This window comes from Oncorhynchus masou, chromosome 29 (genome assembly GCF_036934945.1).
Source record: "Oncorhynchus masou masou isolate Uvic2021 chromosome 29, UVic_Omas_1.1, whole genome shotgun sequence".
Classification (NCBI taxonomy): Eukaryota; Metazoa; Chordata; class Actinopteri; order Salmoniformes; family Salmonidae; genus Oncorhynchus; species Oncorhynchus masou.
This window is the reverse complement of record NC_088240.1, coordinates 20,780,192-20,802,136: the sequence shown is the minus strand read 5'-3', so window position 1 is coordinate 20,802,136 and position 21,945 is coordinate 20,780,192. Positions and strand designations below refer to the sequence as shown.

The 21,945-nt window shown below is 42.2% G+C and overlaps 1 protein-coding gene across 3 annotated transcripts in view; it reads right to left on the bottom strand.

The window, feature by feature from the left end:
• The window catches only part of LOC135519158 (mannosyl-oligosaccharide 1,2-alpha-mannosidase IB), a 126,425-nt gene extending 105,781 nt beyond the window's left edge, over nt 1–20,644 (bottom strand). Inside the window, exons 1-3 of one of the 3 annotated variants that reach the window (XM_064944236.1) lie at nt 20,442–20,644; nt 19,738–19,803; nt 18,672–19,141 (exon numbers count right to left, since the gene is read on the bottom strand). In XM_064944236.1, the coding sequence (XP_064800308.1) occupies nt 18,672–18,985 (314 nt within the window). In that variant the 5' untranslated portion in view covers nt 18,986–19,141; nt 19,738–19,803; nt 20,442–20,644. Of the gene's footprint in view, nt 1–18,671; nt 19,142–19,737; nt 19,804–20,012; nt 20,418–20,441 lie in introns of those variants that run through there. The other 2 variants (XM_064944238.1, XM_064944237.1) reach the window with 2 other exon arrangements.
• Nucleotides 20,645–21,945: the final 1,301 nt, after the last annotated feature.

The window sequence follows — 21,945 nt, the reverse complement described above, 5'->3', positions numbered from 1 at the left end:
TGGTACTTCATTACACAAAGGAAAAACATCAACCAATTTCTACAAACTGGTGACATCCAGTGGAAGCGGTAGGAACTGCAGGAAAGACAGACTTAAAAAAAAAAATCTGAATGGTTTGTCCTCGGGGTTTCGCCTGCTAAATAAGTTCTGTTATTCTCACAGACATGATTCAAACAGTTTTAGAAACTTCAGAGTGTTTTCTATCCAATAGGATAGAAGGATCTGGGACAGAGTAGGAGGCAGTTCAGTTTGGGCATGCTATTTATCAAAAAGTGAAAATGCTGCCCCATACCCCAAACAGGTTAAGCAAACCAGAAGGCACCATTTTTAATTTTTACAGATAGACAGGGGTACACTCAGACATAATTTACAAACGAAGCATGTGCTTAGTGAGTCTGCCAGATCAGAGGCAGTAGTGATGACCAGGGATGTTCTCTTGATAAGAGCATGAATTGGACAATTTTTCTGTCCTGCTTAGCATTCAAAATGTAAAGAGTACTTTTGGGTGTCAGGGAAAATGTATGGAGTAAAAAGTACATTCTTTTCTTTAGGAATGTAGTGAAGTAAAAGTTGGCAAATATAAATAGTAAAGTACAGACACTTTAAAGTACTAAAGTAGTTTGAGATATTTTTACTTAAGTACTTTACCACTGTAACATAAACTATTAAGTTAACTAAGCGCCGCCAAATAAATTCTTCCCAGCTTGGTTTTGCTAACTTGCTAATGTCATTAAAGTGGCTAATGCTAGCTAGCAAGATCAAGCTTCTTGGTGCCTAATATTTGTTTTGTGCATGCTGCAAACTGCATTTTGAGATACTTGCACAACTTTATGAGCTGGGTTGTCTGTCCTAGTCCTAAATTAGCATTTACCTAGCCTTCCCTATGAGAAGAAATCCTTGGTACTTGTTCGCATTTTGGTAAGGGATGTTTTTGGGGATTTTATTACATTTGAAAAAACAAATAGCGCCCCGTGTTTACACTACCGGTCATACCGTATATATTCCGGGATGGCATCATGCTTGGCTGAGAAATCGACTGGAAAATGCTACTAATACAACGCCAAACTTTTTTCAAAATTAGCTACATAATATCGACAGAAACACGGCAAACGTTGTTTAGGATCCATCCTCAATGTGTTTTTAACAAATATATTCGATAATATATCCGTCGAGGCAATTGGTTTCTCATGGCTACCTCAGTATTTTACGCAAGATTTTCTGCGGGAGACACCATGTGCCCACTTGCTAAATATGGGCCCTTACGGCTATTCTTCAATGGAAATGCTTAAAAAGACGTCACAATGCTGTAGACACCTTGGGGAATGCGTGGAAAATGTAAGCTCATTCACAGCCATATAAGGAGTCATTGACATGAGGCGGTTTCAAAAAAATGCGGCACTTCCTGATTGGATTTTTATCTGGGTTTCGCCTGTTACATCAGTTCTGTTGCACTCACAGACAATATCTTTGCAGTTTTGGAAACGTCAGTGTTTTCTTTCCAAAGCTGTCAATTATATGCATAGTCGAGCATCTTTTCGTGACAAAATATCTTGTTTAAAAAGGGAACGTTTTTCATCCAAAAATTTTACTAGTGCCACCTAGTCGCAAGAAGTTCATTAATAAATAGTTTCTCAGCATTTTAAGCTAAACGCCTGTTGCATCAGACTAGTAAAAAAAAAAAAAAAAAAAAAAAAAATCTATGTAGCCTAGGCGTACTGGTTGAATGAATTTCAGATCACCCCACAACTGTCCCAGAGTGTTTGGAATAGGCTATTTCTTTCTCGACAAGATGACGAACAGAATAGGTAGCCTAAACTTTTTGTACCATAGTAAATTGACATAGACTAGTGATTTATACATTCGTTACTTATCTTCTTAGCTGAGGAAAAGTAAAATGTGGACAGTTATTCTATCATGTTCAAAGTGCACATCTGAATTCGGTAAGAAGGACCACACATCGTTGCATGTTGCAGGAAACCAGTGCAGAGAATGGTGCTTGCCTACGGAGCTTGCCTACGGAGCTGTGAGGGGAACGGCACCGCAGTACCTCCAGGCTCTGATCAGGCCCTACACCCAAACAAGGGCACTGCGTTCATCCACCTCTGGCCTGCTCGCCTCCCTACCACTGAGGAAGTACAGTTCCCGCTCAGCCCAGTCAAAACTGTTCGCTGCTCTGGCCCCCCAATGGTGGAACAAACTCCCTCACGACGCCAGGACAGCGGAGTCAATCACCACCTTCCGGAGACACCTGAAACACCACCTCTTCAAGGAATACCTAGGATAGGATAAGTAATCCTTTTCACCCCCCCCCCCCCCTTAAATGATTTAGATGCACTATTGTAAAGTGGCTGTTCCACTGGACGTCAGAAGGTGAATTCACCAATTTGTAAGTCGCTCTGGATAAGAGCGTCTGCTAAATGACTTAAATGTAAATGTAATATGAATTACCATATTCTAAACGTGATTTGTCATTCTGAGCACTGTGGGTTGACACACTAATCAGGTTTCGGACTCAATGCATATGGGGCCGTTAAATTTCTCAAATGTCCAGTAAAATAAAAATGTTGCCAAATGAAAACCCTGACACACACACTCATCTAAAATATAGGCGCAGACGCGGTGGCTACATATGAGGTACAAGGATCAAACCCTTTCTCAAAGGGATGTTTCATTCCCCGGTGCTCCCTGGCACTAGCCCGAGGCTTTTGGTCCAGGCACTCCGGGCAGAAGGACTCACTGTGGAGAGCAGCAGACTGTCTCTGTGGGGAAGCTAAGGCAGCCTTCACCATGGTACTATTCAGAATGGCCATGAGGCTTAGATCAGAGTTCATTCTCAGGGATAAGAAATACAGCCAGGGGAAGAGAGGTTTTTATCTTGGGAGGCTGAGGTTTCACGTTTAACAGAGGAGCTGGAACATGGGCAGGGCTCTACACTGACTGTTTTTTTTAAAGTAGAAGGAGCACATGTGCACCGAAGTTGAAGAATATTGGCACAAAGAAAGTTCGGAGCACAATTCAAAATATTTAAGGTAATCAAGTTGACGGAAGTCTCTAGCTACCATTCCCTGCCATTGTAAGTGATGCTGTGTGTCCCAAAAAGCAATTTAGAAATGCGGTGAAAATATTGTGCGACTAGACAAAGAAAACAGTATCCAATATAACAATGTGTCCGACTCCATACCCCAATCCCCATATCCTGCCCCCCCATCCCCATAATAACTAGGGTTGGCAACTTTCTCACTAACAAATAAGGGACAAAAGGTGGCGTGCATGGTGCCACGGCGGTGTGGGTATGGTGTGAATAAATACAGTGTATATCATATTCTTAGTCAATTGGAAAGGCAAAACACTTTTATATTCCATTTAGTCTATAGCTGTACTAAAACTGTATCATTATGTAAACTTATGTGAATAATCCTCAAAATAAATTATCAAAGAAATCACAATTTGGACCTTTACCGCGAGAGAGTAAAATAAATAATCAAATGCAAAAGAGGATAAAAGGGGCACGAGTCTACTTTTTCAATGGATATTTTTTGCTGCTCTTGACTGATTCAAGCAGTCCTTTGTCCTTTTGCATAGCCAGAGATAAGTCCTTACATGAGAAGTCACGGTTCACAGATATTTGATGTTCATTTTTGATCAGCTCTGTCAGAGACTCGGCGCTGCATCCGTTTCTTGAGTCTGACCATTTAAAATGGTCATCAGAGAGAAAGTCCTCTCCACAAAGGCATTTGAGCCTGGCACACTGAGGACAAATGAGAGGCCGATCAGTTTCACCATTACATGTTCTGGTGAGAAATCAAACCACTTGTCAATGTATGTAATGACAGTGACATAGACCCTCAAAGTCTTGTTGTTGCTTGGACCTTTGTGCTGACAATTGTTCGTCCATCAGCTACTTGGTCTGGTATCCAAAAAAGCTCTTCTGTTGTCGCTGAAGAATCTTCATTTTGAAATGTTGGACTTCCTCGTAAACATCTGTGACGCAGAGCGTTGTTTCCTCTGGCTTTTTCACTAGTTGGTCAAAAACACACCCCACGTTGTGGAAAAAGCACAGAAATCGCAGCAGCTTCCTTTTTTTCTTCATACTCAAAAATACTCTTCAGTGCCACAGGACAAGTATCCCCAAGGGACCTGAAGTACAAAGTAAGAGCTGGCCTGCTATCCAGGAGACTATCGACAGTTTGATGAAGAGAGCGCCATCGTGTGCAAAGATGTCGCAGAATTTCAATGTCAACAAAGGCAAAAAATGCAAGCAGTTCCTCTCTTCGGGAAGCAGATACTGAGAAGTGGCTGTAGAGCTTTAAAACAATTGTCTCAATATCCACTGACAGCTCATCTCAGGCGTGCTTGCAGGCATTATAAGCTGGTCAATTAGCTTTCAGAATGCGATTGTTGGCATTGCTCAATAACTGGTAAACGGAGAGGTGTTTTCCAAAGTTGACATTGGTATTATCTGCTGCATAGGCTGTGATGTGTCTAATATCCAGTTCATGCTTTTCCAGACAGTTCATCAGAGCTTGATGAGCGCCATTTACAGTTTCATCATTGTCTTCATAAAAAGTCAAGTTGCACTCCATCACATACAGAGAAATCTCACGCACACTGTAAACATTTGTCTATTTCTCTTGTTTGAGGCATCACTGGCAGCTGATAAATACACGGGCTCACCTTCGGTCGGGGACAGATCATCCAAAATATCCAGCACAGTATTTGGTCCTAAAACATTCATTGGAATCATCTCAGCTTTCGTTCTTCCCAACATTTGAGTCATGAAACAAGACACATTTGAGCTTAACAAGACAGTCGGTGCTGTTGTAGCTGAGTCCATGTTTAACTGTATGGTACACAAGGCTTTATTTGCCGCGATTGTCATTTTCCGAAGGAAAGTTGTCACGATGAATGCAGCGATATTGCTTGCACCTTTAACTAGCGTGGCCTTCTTGTGCATTTCTGTGGATGCATGCTGAGTTAAGTCATTCTCCTATCAATGGCCAATTGAGAATTCCCGATGGCATAAAGTACAGAAAGCTTTTGACGAGTCACCAATGACGGGCTTAACCCACATATTTTTTTGCATCCCATTGTTTGCTGTGATTGGATGAATATACGGGACAAGGGAGGTCCCGTATGGGACAAACCAATTTAGCCCAATATCAGGGACAGCCCAGCTAATACGGGACATTTGGCAACCCTAATAATAACTGCCATGGCGCCACAACTCAGCCTGAACAAAATAACTCTGCACATATTTTAGATGAGTGTTTAAATTAGCTTTTTGTTTTTAATAAGTCATGAAGTGTTGGTTTCGATGTTTGGTTGTTTTTATCCTTAAGAGCTGAAAAATGTATGGCAAGTCTGCTTGTTTGGTTTGGCTAGCTAGATAGCTAGCTGATGGCTAATGTTAGCATTTAAAAAGATGCACCGGCTCCTTGATCAATGACACCTGACTGCATTGTGGAAATGGCAAAGAGCTTGTAGTGAGGATGACTAATGCTACAGACTGATCTGTGCTACACATTAGTTGTGGAGGACGACTAAGTCCGGGCTACAGAGAGGTTGAGCTGAGGATGACATCAGGGCCAGCAAGGGAACTCTATCACCTGGCATCACAGGCAGGCTACAGAGAGGATGAGGACATCAGGGCCAGCAAACCAACTGCATCACTATCATCAAATCATCTATCTCCACTGGGTTCTCAAAAGCACCAGTCTCATTGTGAAGAAACTGTCCAAAGCTGGATTCATCACCATCAATTTCATTGTTTTGTTAAACGACCCAATTGTCATGTCTAGTTTGATTTTTGTCTTTATCAGTAGGCCTATAGTGCAATTCAGCTTTTAATTGTGAATGTGTAGCCTGTAAGATTAAATGAACACATGAAACAATAAAGCGTTCATATAACTGTCTCTCCTGCTTTCCGCCATCCTCCCACAGTTCTCTGTTCGGTCGTGTTCCATCCTTCCATCTGTGTGGGCCCTGATGACATCAGCCCGGATGGACAGTGGGTTTAGAGTTACTCATCTCCAGTTCTGGCCCAGGCATATGCTCTTTAAAATGAGGATTAGGGAGGAACGAGTAAGCCTTCGCTTTTTTACCTCCATTTTCCTCCTGACTATTTACAAGGTAGCGGAAAGAGAATTAACACCAGGGATTTAAGGAACAGCAGAGTGCTGGATTAGCTCCCTAGTATTGACACTAGAACCAGAAAGCAACAGAGGGAGAGCGGGAAGTAGAGAGTGAAAGACGGTAGAGGATTTGCAAACGCATAGATGCTGTTTTGGGGGTTGACATGAATAATGTAATGCAATGAAACGCTTCCCCTGCACACAGGTGTCTCACCCACGGAAATTACTTCATCCATTGATCTCCTGCTCTGCTTAAAATCTCCCGCTCCACAGAATTAATTACGTCTGGTGGCTTGGAGGGTTTGATGGCTGATTCACAGCGTCTCTCCCTCCATCTCCCCCTCTCATTACACCAGGGTCTTCACAGTGCAGCCATCGTCGCTGGTTACTGATAGTGTTTACTTTGAGAATCAGTCATTTGCTTGGGAAAATCACACCTGTGCTCTGCTCATTTGGAATTGTTTCTCCTCTTTAAGAGGAATAGATGAATGCCAAGCAGGTGGAAGAAGTGTGTGCTAAATACCAAGAGGCGCACTGCAGAATAGATCATGTCCATTGTTCAAGGTTATCAAGTCCAATTCAGTGTCTCAAACAAGGTAAAGAGAACATAATGGGTTTATAAATCAGGAGCACAGAATTGAACAAAAACCCGCAACCGAAGTTGATAGCTAAAATGTCCCATCTCTGTAGTCAGTGAAAGCAGTCCCTCTCTGGTGAAACCCATTGGCATAGACCTAAGAGGCAAGTCTGTGCATTTGTTTGCTCTGTATCAAAACTGCTCTCAGAGAGAAGGGCTCTCCTGGGAACAATAGCCTCATGGTATCGATCAAGTGATGCACACAAGTCTAGCTTTACTTCACCTTTAAGTGGAGGTCTGACAGATAGTGAATAAAATACATGCCGAGTACAATTGTTCCGTCTTCCTCCTCCACCTTCTTCTCCTCCTTTGTATTGTGTTCATATAAGCCGCTGCTGGCGATAGACTTCCCATCCCAGACTTCCCATGACCCACTTGGCATGCCTGAAGCAAGCGGTGGTGTAACGGACGACAGCACTCCAAGCTCGGCATTCAGGGGGTGTGTAATGACATACTTTCCCTGGCTGCTCAGCCATTGTTCCAGCTAGTCACCTGAGCCCCTGGCTGTATGGCCTCATCACAGCATCATGACCTATATCCCTGTGTGACTAATGCCTTTTAACAGCGTTCCTCAGCACTACAATCCTGGGGACCAGCAGGGCTGTACAATTACTCTAGCCCAGAAGTTGTAACACTCATGATTCAATTATCGATCATCAAGCTTGAGGCTAGATGAATATGGTGTGGGCTGCTACAAAATGGTGCTCTACACAGTAAGACCAGTCAAATGAAAAACAAAATGGGAAATTGTGGGTTTTAGATAAGGTGCTGAATCACAAACCTCTGCTGGAGCCCCAATTTAATTTACTCATCAGCATGTACTAATTACCACACCAGTTGCCAACAACCGCTGGGGTCAATTCCACTTCAATCTCTAAGGTCCTGAATTGAAGGCCATAGATTGGATACAGTTTCTAATTCACTGGGCCTCTCAGTTTGAACTCATTTCCTGAATTGACAAGAGTAGATTGCAGCTCCGGTCAGTTGGCTGGCAAGTGATGCCACTCGGCTTAAGTGCTGTCCCTGCCAGCCATTGTGTTTTAGAGAGCATTGTGTTACAGTCAGACACACAAACAAGCCTCTCTCTCAAAGAAGCTCATCATCACCATTAGCGAGCGGGAGCAGCTTGGAGCAGACAAACGGAGGCAAAGTGAGACACTCCAACAGGCGAGTCAAACACACTGCTCTGCTCAGGCAGGTGCTAGCACCATGGCTGGCTGACACTGTCGTCCCTGAGTAATGTGCAGGATGCTGCGAGAGCCTTCTCCATTGGTCTCTCCCCTCCCTTAGGGGGTCTGGGCTGATCAGCGCTTTGTGACAGAGCACTAAGTCCATGATGAATCCAGCTTCAGAATGTTTTAGTCATGGGCCCTGCAGGTCACTTACAGCTGAGTCTGACTGCTGCAGCATGGAAACTCTGTGTGTGTGTGTGTGTGTGTGTGTGTGTGTTACTGAATTGATTGGCTTTTCAGCAATGTGCTCTGTATTGATGGATTATTGTGTTTCAGATGTGTCTTTCTCTAGAAATGTGTATAGCCATCATGTTTATCTTGATGGCCTATTAGTCTAGTCATACACAGTGTATAAAACCTTAGGAACACTTGACATGACAGACTGGGTGAATACCAAAGCTATGATCCCTTGATGTTGCCTGCTAAATCTACTTCAGCCAGAGTAGATTAAGGGGAGGAAACTGGTTAAAGAAGGATTTTGAAGCCTTAAGAAATGGATTGTGTATGTGTGCCATTCAGAGGGTGAATGGACAACAAAAGATTTAAGTGCCTTTGAACGGGGTATGGTAGTAGGTGCCAGGCGCACCGGTTTGGGCCAACTGCAATGCTGCTGGGTTTTTCCACACTCAACAGTTTCCAACAGTTATCAAAAATGGTCCACCACCCAAAGGACATCAAATTGTAGAGTCCACGCCCTAAAAAATTGAGGCTGGGGGTTGTAAACTCAATATTATTAAGGTGTTCCTCATGTTTTGTACTCTATTTCAACCACATTTCTCTATGGTTGTATTTCAATAACCATGTAGCATAGATCTCCCAGTCACATTAGTCTTGTGTCTCTGGGGTTTTGTTTGTGTTGCACCTTCTCAGACTAGTCTGCCCTTCTCTACCTCTCATCTTACACACACAACCGTTTACAGCTCGAGTACATTCTGGGATCGTCAGAAAGACAAAAACCATCTACAGCACATGCATGAAAATCCCAGATCTAGGGCCATTAAGTTGCCTTGCCATTTCATGGATGGCAGAAACTGGTAGGTGGATGGGGGAGGAGAAGAGACAGATCTCAGGTTTGGCTCCAGAGCCTGAGGAGCCATGAGAGATCCTCTTTATGGGTCATAAGTGAAAGCAGATGCCCAGCTGTTCCCACACATAATACATTATTCATGAACAGCCAGCAAAGCTGACCCGGGTAGTGTATTCACAGAGAGAAATCCCTGCGACATGACAGTCTTTCACCATGGATTCAACCCAGTGAATGAGTTCCCCTAGCGCAACAAGCAGTAATGCCAGCTTTCCAACAGTCTAAAGCCTGTCGCATGCTTCTCAGATGAAATCGTGTATGACAACCTTGTGACTGACTGTTGGTGTTCTGCAGGTTCTTTTGTTTTGGGAGGGGGGGGGGGCGATAAATAAAACAGCAGAAAATGAGAAAACCAAAGCCTCCCCATTGCTCTGCATGGTGTTCTTGGTTACACCGATTTCACGTGATTAACCCCCCCACTGAAGAAGCAGCATATACTGGTGGTAGGCCTGATCATGTATGATGAAAATGACAGTACCCATGGTGACCTGGAGGTGTTCTGCTATATTCTGAGAGCCAGTGGATCAGGAACCCATTTTAGAAGTGCAGTCACACACATATGCTTCCTTCTCAGTGTGAAGGGCTGCCTGTCACTGGTTTCACCAGATCTGCAATCCAATAAGTTTTGTTCCATAAACTCCTCCGCACAGAGATGGGCGAGGTGTGTGCGCACGTGTATATGTGAGTGTATTATTAGTCACGGTTCAGTGCAATGCTCACACACACACAGAGCTGCAGATGAATCTCGTCATGCTGTTTGTGTCTGACATGGAGAGAATGAAGCACAGAACAGAGGTATGATTCCTAAGATCACACCAATTATGATAAATCAGCAGGCTGGGGTGTCAGGCTGAACTATGACCCAGATTGTTAGCATTGTTAGGTATATGTAATTACATTTACCTGTGGCTCAGTGCAACCACAGCTCTGGTATCGGGTTTCCTCTGGCAGAGACTGATGCACCTACTACGGAAGACCAGCACACACTCTGTGAGTGGGCTATTTTTTTTTATTCATGAATTGATCCCAAACCTGCTAAGGCTGGCTCTTATTGTTCCTTCAAGGGACCAGGTCAATCTCTTACCGACTTGGCAGACAGAGATATTTAAGAAATATACAGTACCAGTCAAAAATTTGGATACACATATTCATTAAAGGGTTTTTCTTCATTTTTACTATTTTCTACATTGTAGAATAATAGTGAAGATGTGTACTTTCATAGTTTTGACATATGGAATCATATAGTAAGCAACAACAAAAAAAATCTAACAAATCTAAATATATTTTATATTTGAGGTTCTTCAAAATAGCCACCGTTTGCATACTAGGAATTCTTCAAACCAGCTTCACCTGTAATACCAACATATGCTGAGCACTTGCTGGCTGCATCTCCCGCACTCTGCGGTCCGACTAATACCAAACCATCTCAATTGGGTTGAAGTCATGTGATTGTGGAGGCCAAGTCATCTGATGCAGCACTCCATCACTCTCCTTCTTGGTCAAATAGCCCTTATACAGCCTGGAGGTGTGTTGGGTCACTGTCCTGTTGAAAAACAAATGATCGTCCCACTAAGCGCAAAGCAGATGGGATGGCATATCGCTGCAGAATGTTGTGGTAGCCGTGCTGGTAAAGTGTGCCTTGAATACTAAATAAATCACTAACGGTGTCAGCAGAAAAGCACCCCCACACCTCCTCCAGTCTTCCACATGCAGAGATCATCCATTCATCTACTCTGCTTCTCACAATGACACGGCGGTTGGAAATAGAAATCTCAAATTTGGACTCATCAGACCAAAGGACAGATTTCCACCGGTTCAATGTCCATTGCTTGTGTTTCTTGGCCCAAGCAAGTCTATTCTTATTGGTGTCTTTTAGTAGTGGTTTCTTTGCAGCAATTTGACCATGAAGGCCTGATTCACGCAGTCTCCTCTGAACAATTGATGTTGAGATGTGTCTGTTACGTGAACTCTGAAGCATTTATTTGGGCTGCAATTTCTCAGGCTGGTAACTAACTTATCCTCTGCAGCAGAGGTAACTCTGGGTCGTCCTTTCCTGTGGCGGTCCTCATAAGAGCCAGTTTCATCATAGCGCTTGATGGTTTTTGCGACCACACTTGAATAAACTTTCAAAGTTCTTTACATTTTCCGGATTGACTGAGCTTCATTCCAAGGAATGGAATGTCATTTCTCTTGCTTATTTGAACTGTTCTTGCCATAATATAGACTTGGTATTTTACCAAATAGGGCAGTCTTCTGTGTACCACCCCTACCTTGTCATAACAACTGATTGGCTCAAACGCATAAAGGAAAGAAGTTCCACAAATTAAACTTTTAACAAGGCACACCTGTTCATTAAAATGCATTCCAGGTGACTACCTCGAAGCTGGTTGAGAGAATGCCAAGAGTGTGGAAAGCTGTCAAGGTAAAGGGTAGCTATTTAAAGAATCTCAAATATATTTTTTACTTGTTCAACACTTTTTTGTCTACTACCTGATTCCATGTGTGTTATTCACTAGTTTTGATGTCTTCACTATTATTCTACAAGGTAGAAAATAGCAAAAAAATAATAATCCTGGAATGAGTAGGTGTTCAAACATTTGACTGGTACTCTGTGTGTGTGTGCGTGTGTGTGAGATATGAGGTTGACCGAATATGATTTGTCAACGCCGATACCGATTATTGGAGGACCAAAAAAAATTAAGCCAATACCGATTAAAATCAGCCGATTTTTATTTTATTTGTAATAATGACAATTACAACAATACGGAATGAACACTTTTAGTTTAACTTAATACATCAATAAAATCAATTTAGCCTCAAATAAAACATGTCCAATTTGGTTTAAATAATGCAAAAACAAAATGTTGGAGAAGAAAGTAAAAGTGCAATATGTGCCATGTAAAAAAGCTAACGTTTAAGTTCCTTGCTCAGGACATGAGAACATATGAAAGCTGGTGGTTCCTTTTAACATGAGTCGTCAATATTCCCAGGTAAGAAGTTTTAGGTTGTAGTTATTATAGGACTATTTCTCCCTATACCATTTGCATTTCATATACCTTTGACTATTGGATGTTCTTTTAGGCACTATAGTATTGCCAGTGTAACAGTATAGCTTCCGTTCCTCTCCTCCCCCCTACTTGGGCTCGAACCAGGAACACATCGACAACAGCTACTCTAGAAGCAACGTTACCCATCGCTCCACAAAAGCCACGGCCCTTGCAGAGCAAGGAGAACAACTACTTCCAGGTCTCAGAGCGAGCGACGTCACCGATTGAAACGCTATTAGCGCGCACCCCGCTAACTAGCTCGGGAGTGGATAGGCTTGAAGTCATAAACAGCTCAATGCTTGAAGCACAGCGAAGAGCTGATGGCAAACACACAAAAGTGCTGTTTGAATGAATGCTTAAGAGCCTGCTGCTGCCTACCACCGCTCATTCAGACTGCTATATCAAATCATATATTTAATTATAACATAATAAACACACAGAAATACGAGCCTAGGTCTTTAATAATGGTCAAATCCGGAAACTATCATATCGAAAGCAAAACGTTTATTCTTTAAGTGAAATACGGAACAGTTCCATACTTTATCTAACGGGTGGCATCCATAAGTCTAAATATTCCTGTTCCATCGCACAACCTTCAATGTTATGTCATCATTACGTAAAATTCTGGCAAATTAATACCCTGACTTTGCGTGCAATGAACACAAGAGAAGTGACAATTTCCCCAGTTTAATATTGCCTGCTAACCTGGATTTATTTTAACTAAATATGCAGGTTTAATAAAATATACATGTGTATTGATTTTAAGAAAGGCATTGATGTTTATGGTTAGGTACATTTGTGCAACGATTATGCTTTTTTCGCAAATGCGCTTTTGTTAAATCATCCCCCGTTTGGCGAAGTTGGCTGTTTTTGTTAGGAATAAATAGTCTTCACACAGTTCGCAACGAGCCAGGCTGCCCAAACTGCTGCATATACCTTGACTCCGTTGCACAGAATGCAAGGGAAGTGACAATTTCCCAAGTTAAAATAAATGTGTGAAAGCAGGCAATATTAACTAAATTTGCACGTTTAAAAAGATATAGTTGTCTATTGATTTTAAGAAAGGCGTTGATGTTTATGTTTTGGTACAAATTGGTGCAACCACAGTGCTATTTTCGAGAATGCGCTTGTTAAATCACCCGTTTGGCGAAGTAGGCTATGATTCAATGATAAATTAACTTCTTCGATATAGGGGGCGCTCTTTTAATTTTTGGATGAAAAACGTTCCCGTTTTAAACAAGATATTTTGTCATGAAAAGATGCTCGACTACGCATATAATTGACAGCTTTGGAAAGAAAACACTGACGTTTCCAAAACTGCAAAGATATTGTCTGTGAGTGCCACAGAACTAATGCTACAGGCGAAACCAAGATGAAATTTCATACAGGAAATACCCCAGATTTTGAATGCGCTGTGTTCCAATGTCTCCTTATATGGCTGTGAATGCACAAGGAATGAGCCTACACTTTCTGTCGTTTCCCCAAGGTGTCTGCAGCATTGTGACGTATTTGTAGGCATATCACTGGAAGATTGACCATAAGAGACTACATTTACCAGGTGTCCGCTTGGTGTCCTCCGTCGAAATTATTGCGCCATCTCCAGCTGCGTCCACTTTTCCATTGGGTTCAGAGGAGAAAGAACTGCCACGAATGATTTATCATCAAATAGATATGTGAAAAACATCTTGAGGATTGATTCTAAACAATGTTTGCCATGTTTCTGTCGATATTATGGAGTTAATTTGGAAAAAAAGTTTGGCGTTGTAATGACTGAATTATCGGGTTTTTTTCTTAGCCAAACGTGATGAACAAAAAAAAAACGGAGCGATTTCACCTACACAAATAATCTTTTTGGAAAAACTGAACATTTGCTATCTAACTGAGAGTCTCCTCATTGAAAACATCCTTAGTTCTTCAAAGGTAAATGATTTTATTTGAATGCTTTTCTTGTTTTTGTGAAAATGTTGCCTGCTGAATGCTAGACTTAATGCTATGCTAGCTATCAATACTCTTACACAAATGCTTGTGTAGCTATGGTTGAAAAGCATATTTTGAAAATCTGAGATGAGTGTTGTTAACAAAAGGCTAAGCTTGTGAGCCAATATATTTATTTAATTTCATTTGCGATTTTCATGAATAGTTAATGTTACGCTAATGAGCTTGAGGCTATGATTACGCTCCCGGATACGGGATTGTGCGACGCTAGAGGTTAACAGGCACCGCATCGATTATATGCAACGCAGGACAAGCTAGATAAACTAGTAATATCGTCAACCATGTGTAGTTAACTAGTGATTATGTTAAGATTCATTGTTTTTTATAAGATATGTTTAATGCGAGCAAGCACCTTACCTTGGCTTCTTGCTGAACTCACATAACAGGTAGTCAGTCTGTCACGCAGTCTCCTCGTGGAGTGGAATGTAATCGGCCATGATCGGAGTCCAAAAACAGATTACCGATTGTTATGAAAACTTGAAAATCGGCCCTAATTTAAAAATATATATAACACACACAATTAATTGTGCTCTTTCATGAACAATAACAGTGATGCCTATGAATACGTGTGTCCTTTCCCAAAATCTGTTTGGTGAACACTGGCTGAACCTGTCAGATAACTTGATGTGTTGATAGAATTCAAAACAAACTGACCGAAAACAGGTAACAAATTTCTAAACAACTTCAAATCTGTCAGTAATTCCTAATGGATTTCTCAACTCACCCTCAAGCTTAACGTTCAACTCAACCATAGGCATAAATAAATAATGAACACAGCACACAAAATTATAGTCAGGTTTACAAGAGTATACTGAACTCACTTCAAGCTGGGAGTTAAAAGCACGTGAGTCAAGGATTCAATCCTTTACAATTTAATGTCACTGCCAAGAAATCCCAACACCTTTGGAAACAATGGGCCGATCCAACAGAGGACAGTACAGGGAGAGTGCAAAACCAGACGTGGAGCAAAACATGCACTTAAAACCAACTTCCATATCTGAAACATGTACAGGAACAAAAGAAAACCCATGGCAAAGTAATAATAATAATAATAATATGGACTCCAGTTATTCTCCTAGAACATACTTCCTGAGGGGATTTTTTTAATCCTCCTTGTACTCATTCAGGGGCCGTTTGAACACTGTCCTCACTAACACACGATGACGATGTTTAGCTAATGGCTGAGTCAACTGTTTAAAAAAAATGCAAAGCCGAATATATTTCCATAAACTGTGAGCGACAAAAACACAGCCAAGAAAACAAAACTAAAAACAAACAAATTAATGGTTCTGGGAGGTTAAACGCAGAATGCTCGTTCAACATTCTTCATGTAGAACATGAACACTCACCATATCCCACCCCCTCAAACCCCACCTGTTAAGCCAATTTCAGTTGGCAGTGATACCATTGTCTGAGGCTGCCACCAACACCATTACCTTCTTTCAATGAAAACTAAACCCATCTACAGTAAGCGACTGAAACATAGCAAAACCCTCTTTACTTCAACAATACAGTAGTGATTACAGCAGTGTTGTTCACACTGCTATGTAGCCTACCACTTATTTCTGATCCCAGCCTCATCTCTTCCCAGGCATCAAACAGCAATAAATGTTATTTTGGACAGGCCACGTCAACGTAAGCTATGGCAAGTTCAATGACAAACAGAAAAATAAAAACGCGCCTCAGAGGTGGTGGTGACAGAGGTCACTGCAGAGCGAGCAGTAGAGAAAAAGCTTTTTAACACTTACTGCTCTCTACATCTAAAGACTGCTTCACAAATGCCCACAATACACCTCTCGGGACAACTCCACCTTACCCACCTCTCACAGGCAAGCAAACGGCAGCCTACAGTAAACAGGGGCCCTGATTTGTGTGATAAATAATTTACAGGTAAATCTAAACATTACAGTAGGTTAAAAAAATTCAGGGGAAAACAAGGGGCACGCTAGTTACTAAAATACTATAGTGCTAGTAGTGCCCTACTTTCATTCTTTGTGAAGCACTTGTCAACTCCAGCAGATTCACCACAGAAAGTGTGTGTGTTCATTCACCAGTTCAATGAGTTGAACAGTCAGTAGAGACAAATGTCAGTCAAATGGTGATTACAACCTCTTTTTGCAATGTTCTCCAATTTGCCAGGTTTGTCTCCCAATCAGGAACACATCAGCAGCACCTCAAGTTCAGTCTTACACAACCTGTACACAAAGTAATTAACCAAAAGCTAGGTGTGAGAATCCAAATACATGTGCAGACCTTACAGTGAAATGCTTACTTACAAGCCCTTAACTATTATTGAACTGCACTGTTGATTAACAAAATATTTACCAAATACACTAAGTAAAAAATAATAAAGTGACAAAAAAATAAAGGTACAGAGAAAAAAAGAATAACGGTACAGAGTAAATGTGCGAGGGTACAGGTTACTCGAGGTAATGTGTACATGTAGGTTGGGGTGAAGTGACTATGCATAGATAATAAACAGCGAGTAGCAGTAGCAGCAGTGAAAAAAAACAAATGGGTGACAATGCATATAATCCAGTTTGTATTGGTTAATTGTTCAGCAGTCTTATGACTTGGGGGTAGAAGCTGTAAAGGAGCCTTTTGGTTCTACACTTGGCATTCTGGTACCGCTTTCCGTGCAGTAGAAGAGAAAAGTCTATAACTTGGGTGACTGGAGTCTGACAATTTTATGGGCTTTCCTCTGACACTGCCTTTTATATAGGTCCTGGATGGCAGGAAGCTTGGCCACAGTGATGTACTGGGCCAAACGAACTACCCTCTGTAGTGCCTTACAGTCAGATGCCGAGCAGTTGCCATACCAGGCTGTGATGCTCCCGATGGTGCAGCTCTAGAACCTTTTGAGGATCTGGGGACCCATGCCAAATCTTTTCAGTCTCCTGGGGGGGGAAAGGTGTTCTCATGCATTCTTCACGACTGTCTTGGACCATGATACTTCGTTGGTGATGTGGACACCAAGGAACTTCAAACTCTCGACCCGCTCCACTACAGCCCCAATAATGTTAATGGAGGCCTGTTCAGCCCGCCTTTTCCTGCAGTCCACGATCAGCTCCTTTGTCTTGCTCACATTGAGGGAGAGGTTGCTGTCATGGCAACACACGGCCTGGTCTCTGACTTCCTCCCTATAGGCTGTCTCATCGTTGTCGGTGATCAGGCCTACCACTGTTGTGTCGTCAGCAAACTTAATGATGGTGTTGGAGTCATGTTTGGCCACGCAGTCGTGGGTGAACAGGGAGTACAGGAGGGGACTAAGCACAGCCCTGAGGGGCCCCAGTGTTGAGGATCAGCGTAGCAGACGCATTGTTGCCTAACCTTACCACCGGGGGTGGCCCGTCATGAAGCCCAGGATCCAGTTGCAGAGGGAGGTGTTTAATCCCAGGGTCCTTAGCGATGAGCTTTGTGGGCACTATGGTGTTGAACTCTGAGCTGCAGTCAATGAACAGCATTCTCACATAAGTGTTCCTTTTGTCCAGGTGGGAAAGGGTAGTGTACAGAAGAGTGCGACTGAGATTGCGTCATCTGTGGATCTGTTGGGGCGGTATGCAAATTGGAGAGGGTCGAGGGTATCCGGGAGGATGCTGTTGTGAGCCATGACCAGCCTTTCAAAGCACTTCATGGTTACCAACGTGAGTGCTACGGGACAGTAGTCATTTAGGCAGCTACCACATGTTGTTGTCAAATTCAGAGTAGGCAAGCAATGAGTTATGCCAAATAATCTAAAAACTACTTGGTCAAATAAATCTAATTTGACCTTTCAGACAAGTCGCATGGACAGTAATCAGATTTGTATCGGATTTCAAACCACCTTCATAGATTTTTTGAAATGTGCATTGAAACTTCCGATTCCATGTGCTTTTTGACTGTTCAGACAGCATGAAAAATAACATATTTGAATACGCAAAAAAATATGATTGGAGTCGCTTTAAACTGCCTGTGCGAACAAGGTTGAGAGTAACCCAGATGCATAAAGGCTACAGGAGTTCTTATTGTGTTGGTTTCAGTGGCCATCCCTCACCCCTAGGTATGAAATGCAGAAGACACATTTCAGTTGAATACATTCAGTTGTTCAACTCACTAGGTATCTCCCTTTCCTTTCCCACCTAGCTTTTTAGAGTCATGTGACTGTACTCTTGTAGCTCTTGAATAAGATCTGTGGACAAACAATTTGCTGGAGATACGGACCAGACAGACAGTTATTTTATGTAAATGCTACTGATGTCCCAATAAGGGGTTGAGTTCTACATAGATGATTTCTCTGCTCCTCTTTCTTCAAAGCCGTCATAGGGCGGCGCACAATTGCCCCAGCGTCGTCCGGGTTTGGCCATCATTGCAAATAAGAATTTGTTCTTAACTGATGTGCCTTGTTAAATAAAGGTTACATTTAAAAAAATGTGTTTAAATAAAAGCAGTGTCTAATAAATGTAGCCTAGTTGCTTTAAAGATTGCACTTTTATAATGCATTTTAATTCACACTGACATGTGTAAAGTTTAGGGAGCAACAGGTGAGCAGCCCTCAGCATCTCTTACCTGTGTCTGTGTTCATCATGGTCCCCCTGTCCATGTATGACCACCTGTCCACCAGGATGCTTAGCTCCCTTGGGCGCCTCGATGTGCGGAATCAGCACGTCCTCCAAGCCCAGGTCGAAGCGCTTGTGTTTTGAGTTGTCCGGGAGGAAGAAGAAAGCTCCAAAGCATAAAGTGATGAAGGCACTGAGGATGAGGAGCAGGATAAACTTCTCTGAGAGCCTCAGGGTGGCCCTGTGGTGTGGGAAAGAGGCGGCGCCGGGTGACAGGGTGGGTATCCTGCGGCCCGACAGTGGCAGTAGAGCTGGTGTTGTCATGTTGGATTGTGGAAATTAACTCAGGGTGGACAAATGTCACAGCTGTATTATCTGCTGCTGTATTATCTCATTGTGGCGGCAAGTACGTGTCCAGAAATCAAGTGTTGTGGTCCCTCAGTGAAGTGACTGGTCACCAGTAAATGTATGGGTTTTATTCTGAAATTGAAGGAGAGAGTAATGAGGAAATAGCAGGTAGCTACATTACTCCAATATTATCGTATGGTTGATTAGCCTGAAATTTGTCTGACTAAGACAGGCAGTTAGCATAAAAAAGGTTACACTCAAAATACACTGGAGGCTTTTAAAAGTCATTACATTTACGAAAACATAAGCACATGCTTCTGACTAGGGTGAAATGTACTATATTTATGAAGCACACAATCTTAATTTGTCCATAAGGACAAGTCATACATTACGCACAGTGCATTGAAAGCACTTTCCAAGGAGTGTCGGCAAATAAATGTGTCAAACCGGTTTGAAAAGGGAAAGATATTTCTAGGTCTGCAGGCTAGCAGATGTTACATAAAATAGCGCTACGTAGATAGCAGAAACACCTGCGTGAGCGCGTGATACCATCACTACGCCAACAATGCACATCACCACCACCCTTCAGTGATACCTAGTGTACTAAACTCCACTTCTTCACCGTGGAGTTTAGTCAGTTATCATATAACAAAATAATGTTACTGTAATATACTTCCAAGTAACACTTAAGAATATTTAGTTAATCAGCTTGGAGAAACCAATCTTACCGTGCAAATCCTTTTGTCATTCTGATCCATGTTGTTTGGTTGAGATCCGAACGCTAACGTTCTGAACTGGATAACAAAAAAACGAATCAAACCCAACGACACAAAACTATTAATACAGTTAAGCAATTGTTTAATACCTAACTAACTAAATGTTGTAAACTAATTGAGCAGGATACATAGCTTTCAAACAGTGAAAAATTAACATCGAGCGATTGTCGCATAATCGACAAGAATGAAGCCTTAATAGCTAAATTACCGAGAAATTCCCCCATTACCATTTCATAAACAAATGCGCAGGTAAAATGTTATGTTGCCGTTAAATTCAACACGTACTGCTAGCTAGTTGAATACTCCCAATATATTTTCTCAGCTTCCTCACACGGCCCTACGTCTGATGTCGGCGTCTACACAGAATACCAAGTTCATCCGTTGAATTGACAGGCTTGGCTAGCACAGCTAGATGGCTAGCTAGCTAAATTGCTAAAGGAGAAACTGACTATCTACCATTAGCTGATTAAACAAATACATGTGCACCCGCAATATTGTATTGTAATATTGGCAACTTTTTTCGGATATGTTGAGGTTTGTAAAACGAATTGGTCAAAAGACTGCGCCTTTTTCTGTAAAGGCATCTACCTAGCTAGCTACTGTAAGCTAGCTACCGGAGGCGGTCCGTTACGATTGTTTCGCTGCTGCTGCATCACCTCAATAACGCCTTTGAAGAAATCGGTGACAGAAAGGCATCCTAGTCCACAGTTTCCAAATAGCCGCTTTCAGAAATGCGCTCATGTCTTCAGCTAGCGAGTTATGATTGCCTTTAAGAGTTTTGCTTTCCACTTTGCTTCTTTCGTTGTGGATAACTAGCCCTGTCTATGTTCAGGCATGTTGATACTGCTGCAAAGACCGAAAACTCCTCCCCTCATTCTCCAGCCTGGTAAATTTAGGGAGCGTCTATCAATTTCGAAAGGCTATTTGCAACGTGTTTATCTGTGTAAATTAGCAGTGTTCTGGCTGCGTTTAGACAGGCAGCCCAATTCTGATATTTTTTCACTAATAGGTGTTTTGATAATCAGATCAGATGTGATTGGTCAAAAGAAAGCATTTCACATGGATGCTGGCCAAGGTTGACTTCAATGCTTCACAAAGTTCTGTCAAATTGGCTGGATGTCCTTTGGATGGTGGATCATTATTGAGACACAGGAAACTGTTGAGCGTGAAAAAAACAGCAGCGTTGCAGTTCTTGACCATTCACCCCCTAAATGGCACAAACACACAATCCATGTTTTTATTTTATTTTTATTTAACCTTTATTTCACCAGGTAGGCAAGTTGAGAACAAGTTCTCAGTTACAACTGCAACCTGGCCAAGATAAAGCAAAGCAGTGCGACACAAACAACAACACAGAGTTACACATGGAATTAACAAGTGTACAGTCAATAACACAATAGAAAAAAATAAAGTCTATATACAGTGTGTGCAAATGGTGTGAGGAGGTAAGGCAATAAATAGGCCATAGTAGCTAAGTAATTACAATTTAGCGAAATTAACACTGGAGTGATAGATGTCCAGATGATCATGTGCAAATAGAAATACTGGTGTGGAAAAGAGCAGAAAAGTCAATAAAAACAATATGGAGATGAGGTAGGCAGATTGGATGGGCTATTTACAGATGGGCTATGTACAGCTGCAGCGATCGGTTAGCTGCTCAGATAGCTGATGTTAAAAGTTAGTGAGGGAAATATAAGTCTCCAGCTTAAGCGATGTTTGCAATTCGTTACAGTCATTGGCAGCAGAGAACTGGAGAGAAAGGCGGCCAAAGTAGGTGTTGGCTTTGGGTATGACCAGTGAGTTACACCTGCTGGAGCGTGTGCTACGTGTGGGTGTTGTTATCGTGACCAGTGAGCTGAGATAAGGTGGAGCTTTACCTAGCATAGACCTATAGATGACCTGGAGCAAGTGGGTCTGGCAATGAATATGTAGCGAGGGCCAGCCGACCAGAGCATACAGGTCGCAGTGGTGAGTGGTATATGGGGCTTTGGTGACAAAACAGACGGCACTGTGATAGACTGCATGCTGAGTAGTGTTGGAGGCTATTTTGTAAATGACATCGCCAAAGTTGAGGATCGGTAGGATAGTCAGTTTTACGAAGGTATGTTTGGCGGCGTGAGTGAAGGGGGTTTTGTTGCGAAATAGGAAGCGGATTCTAGA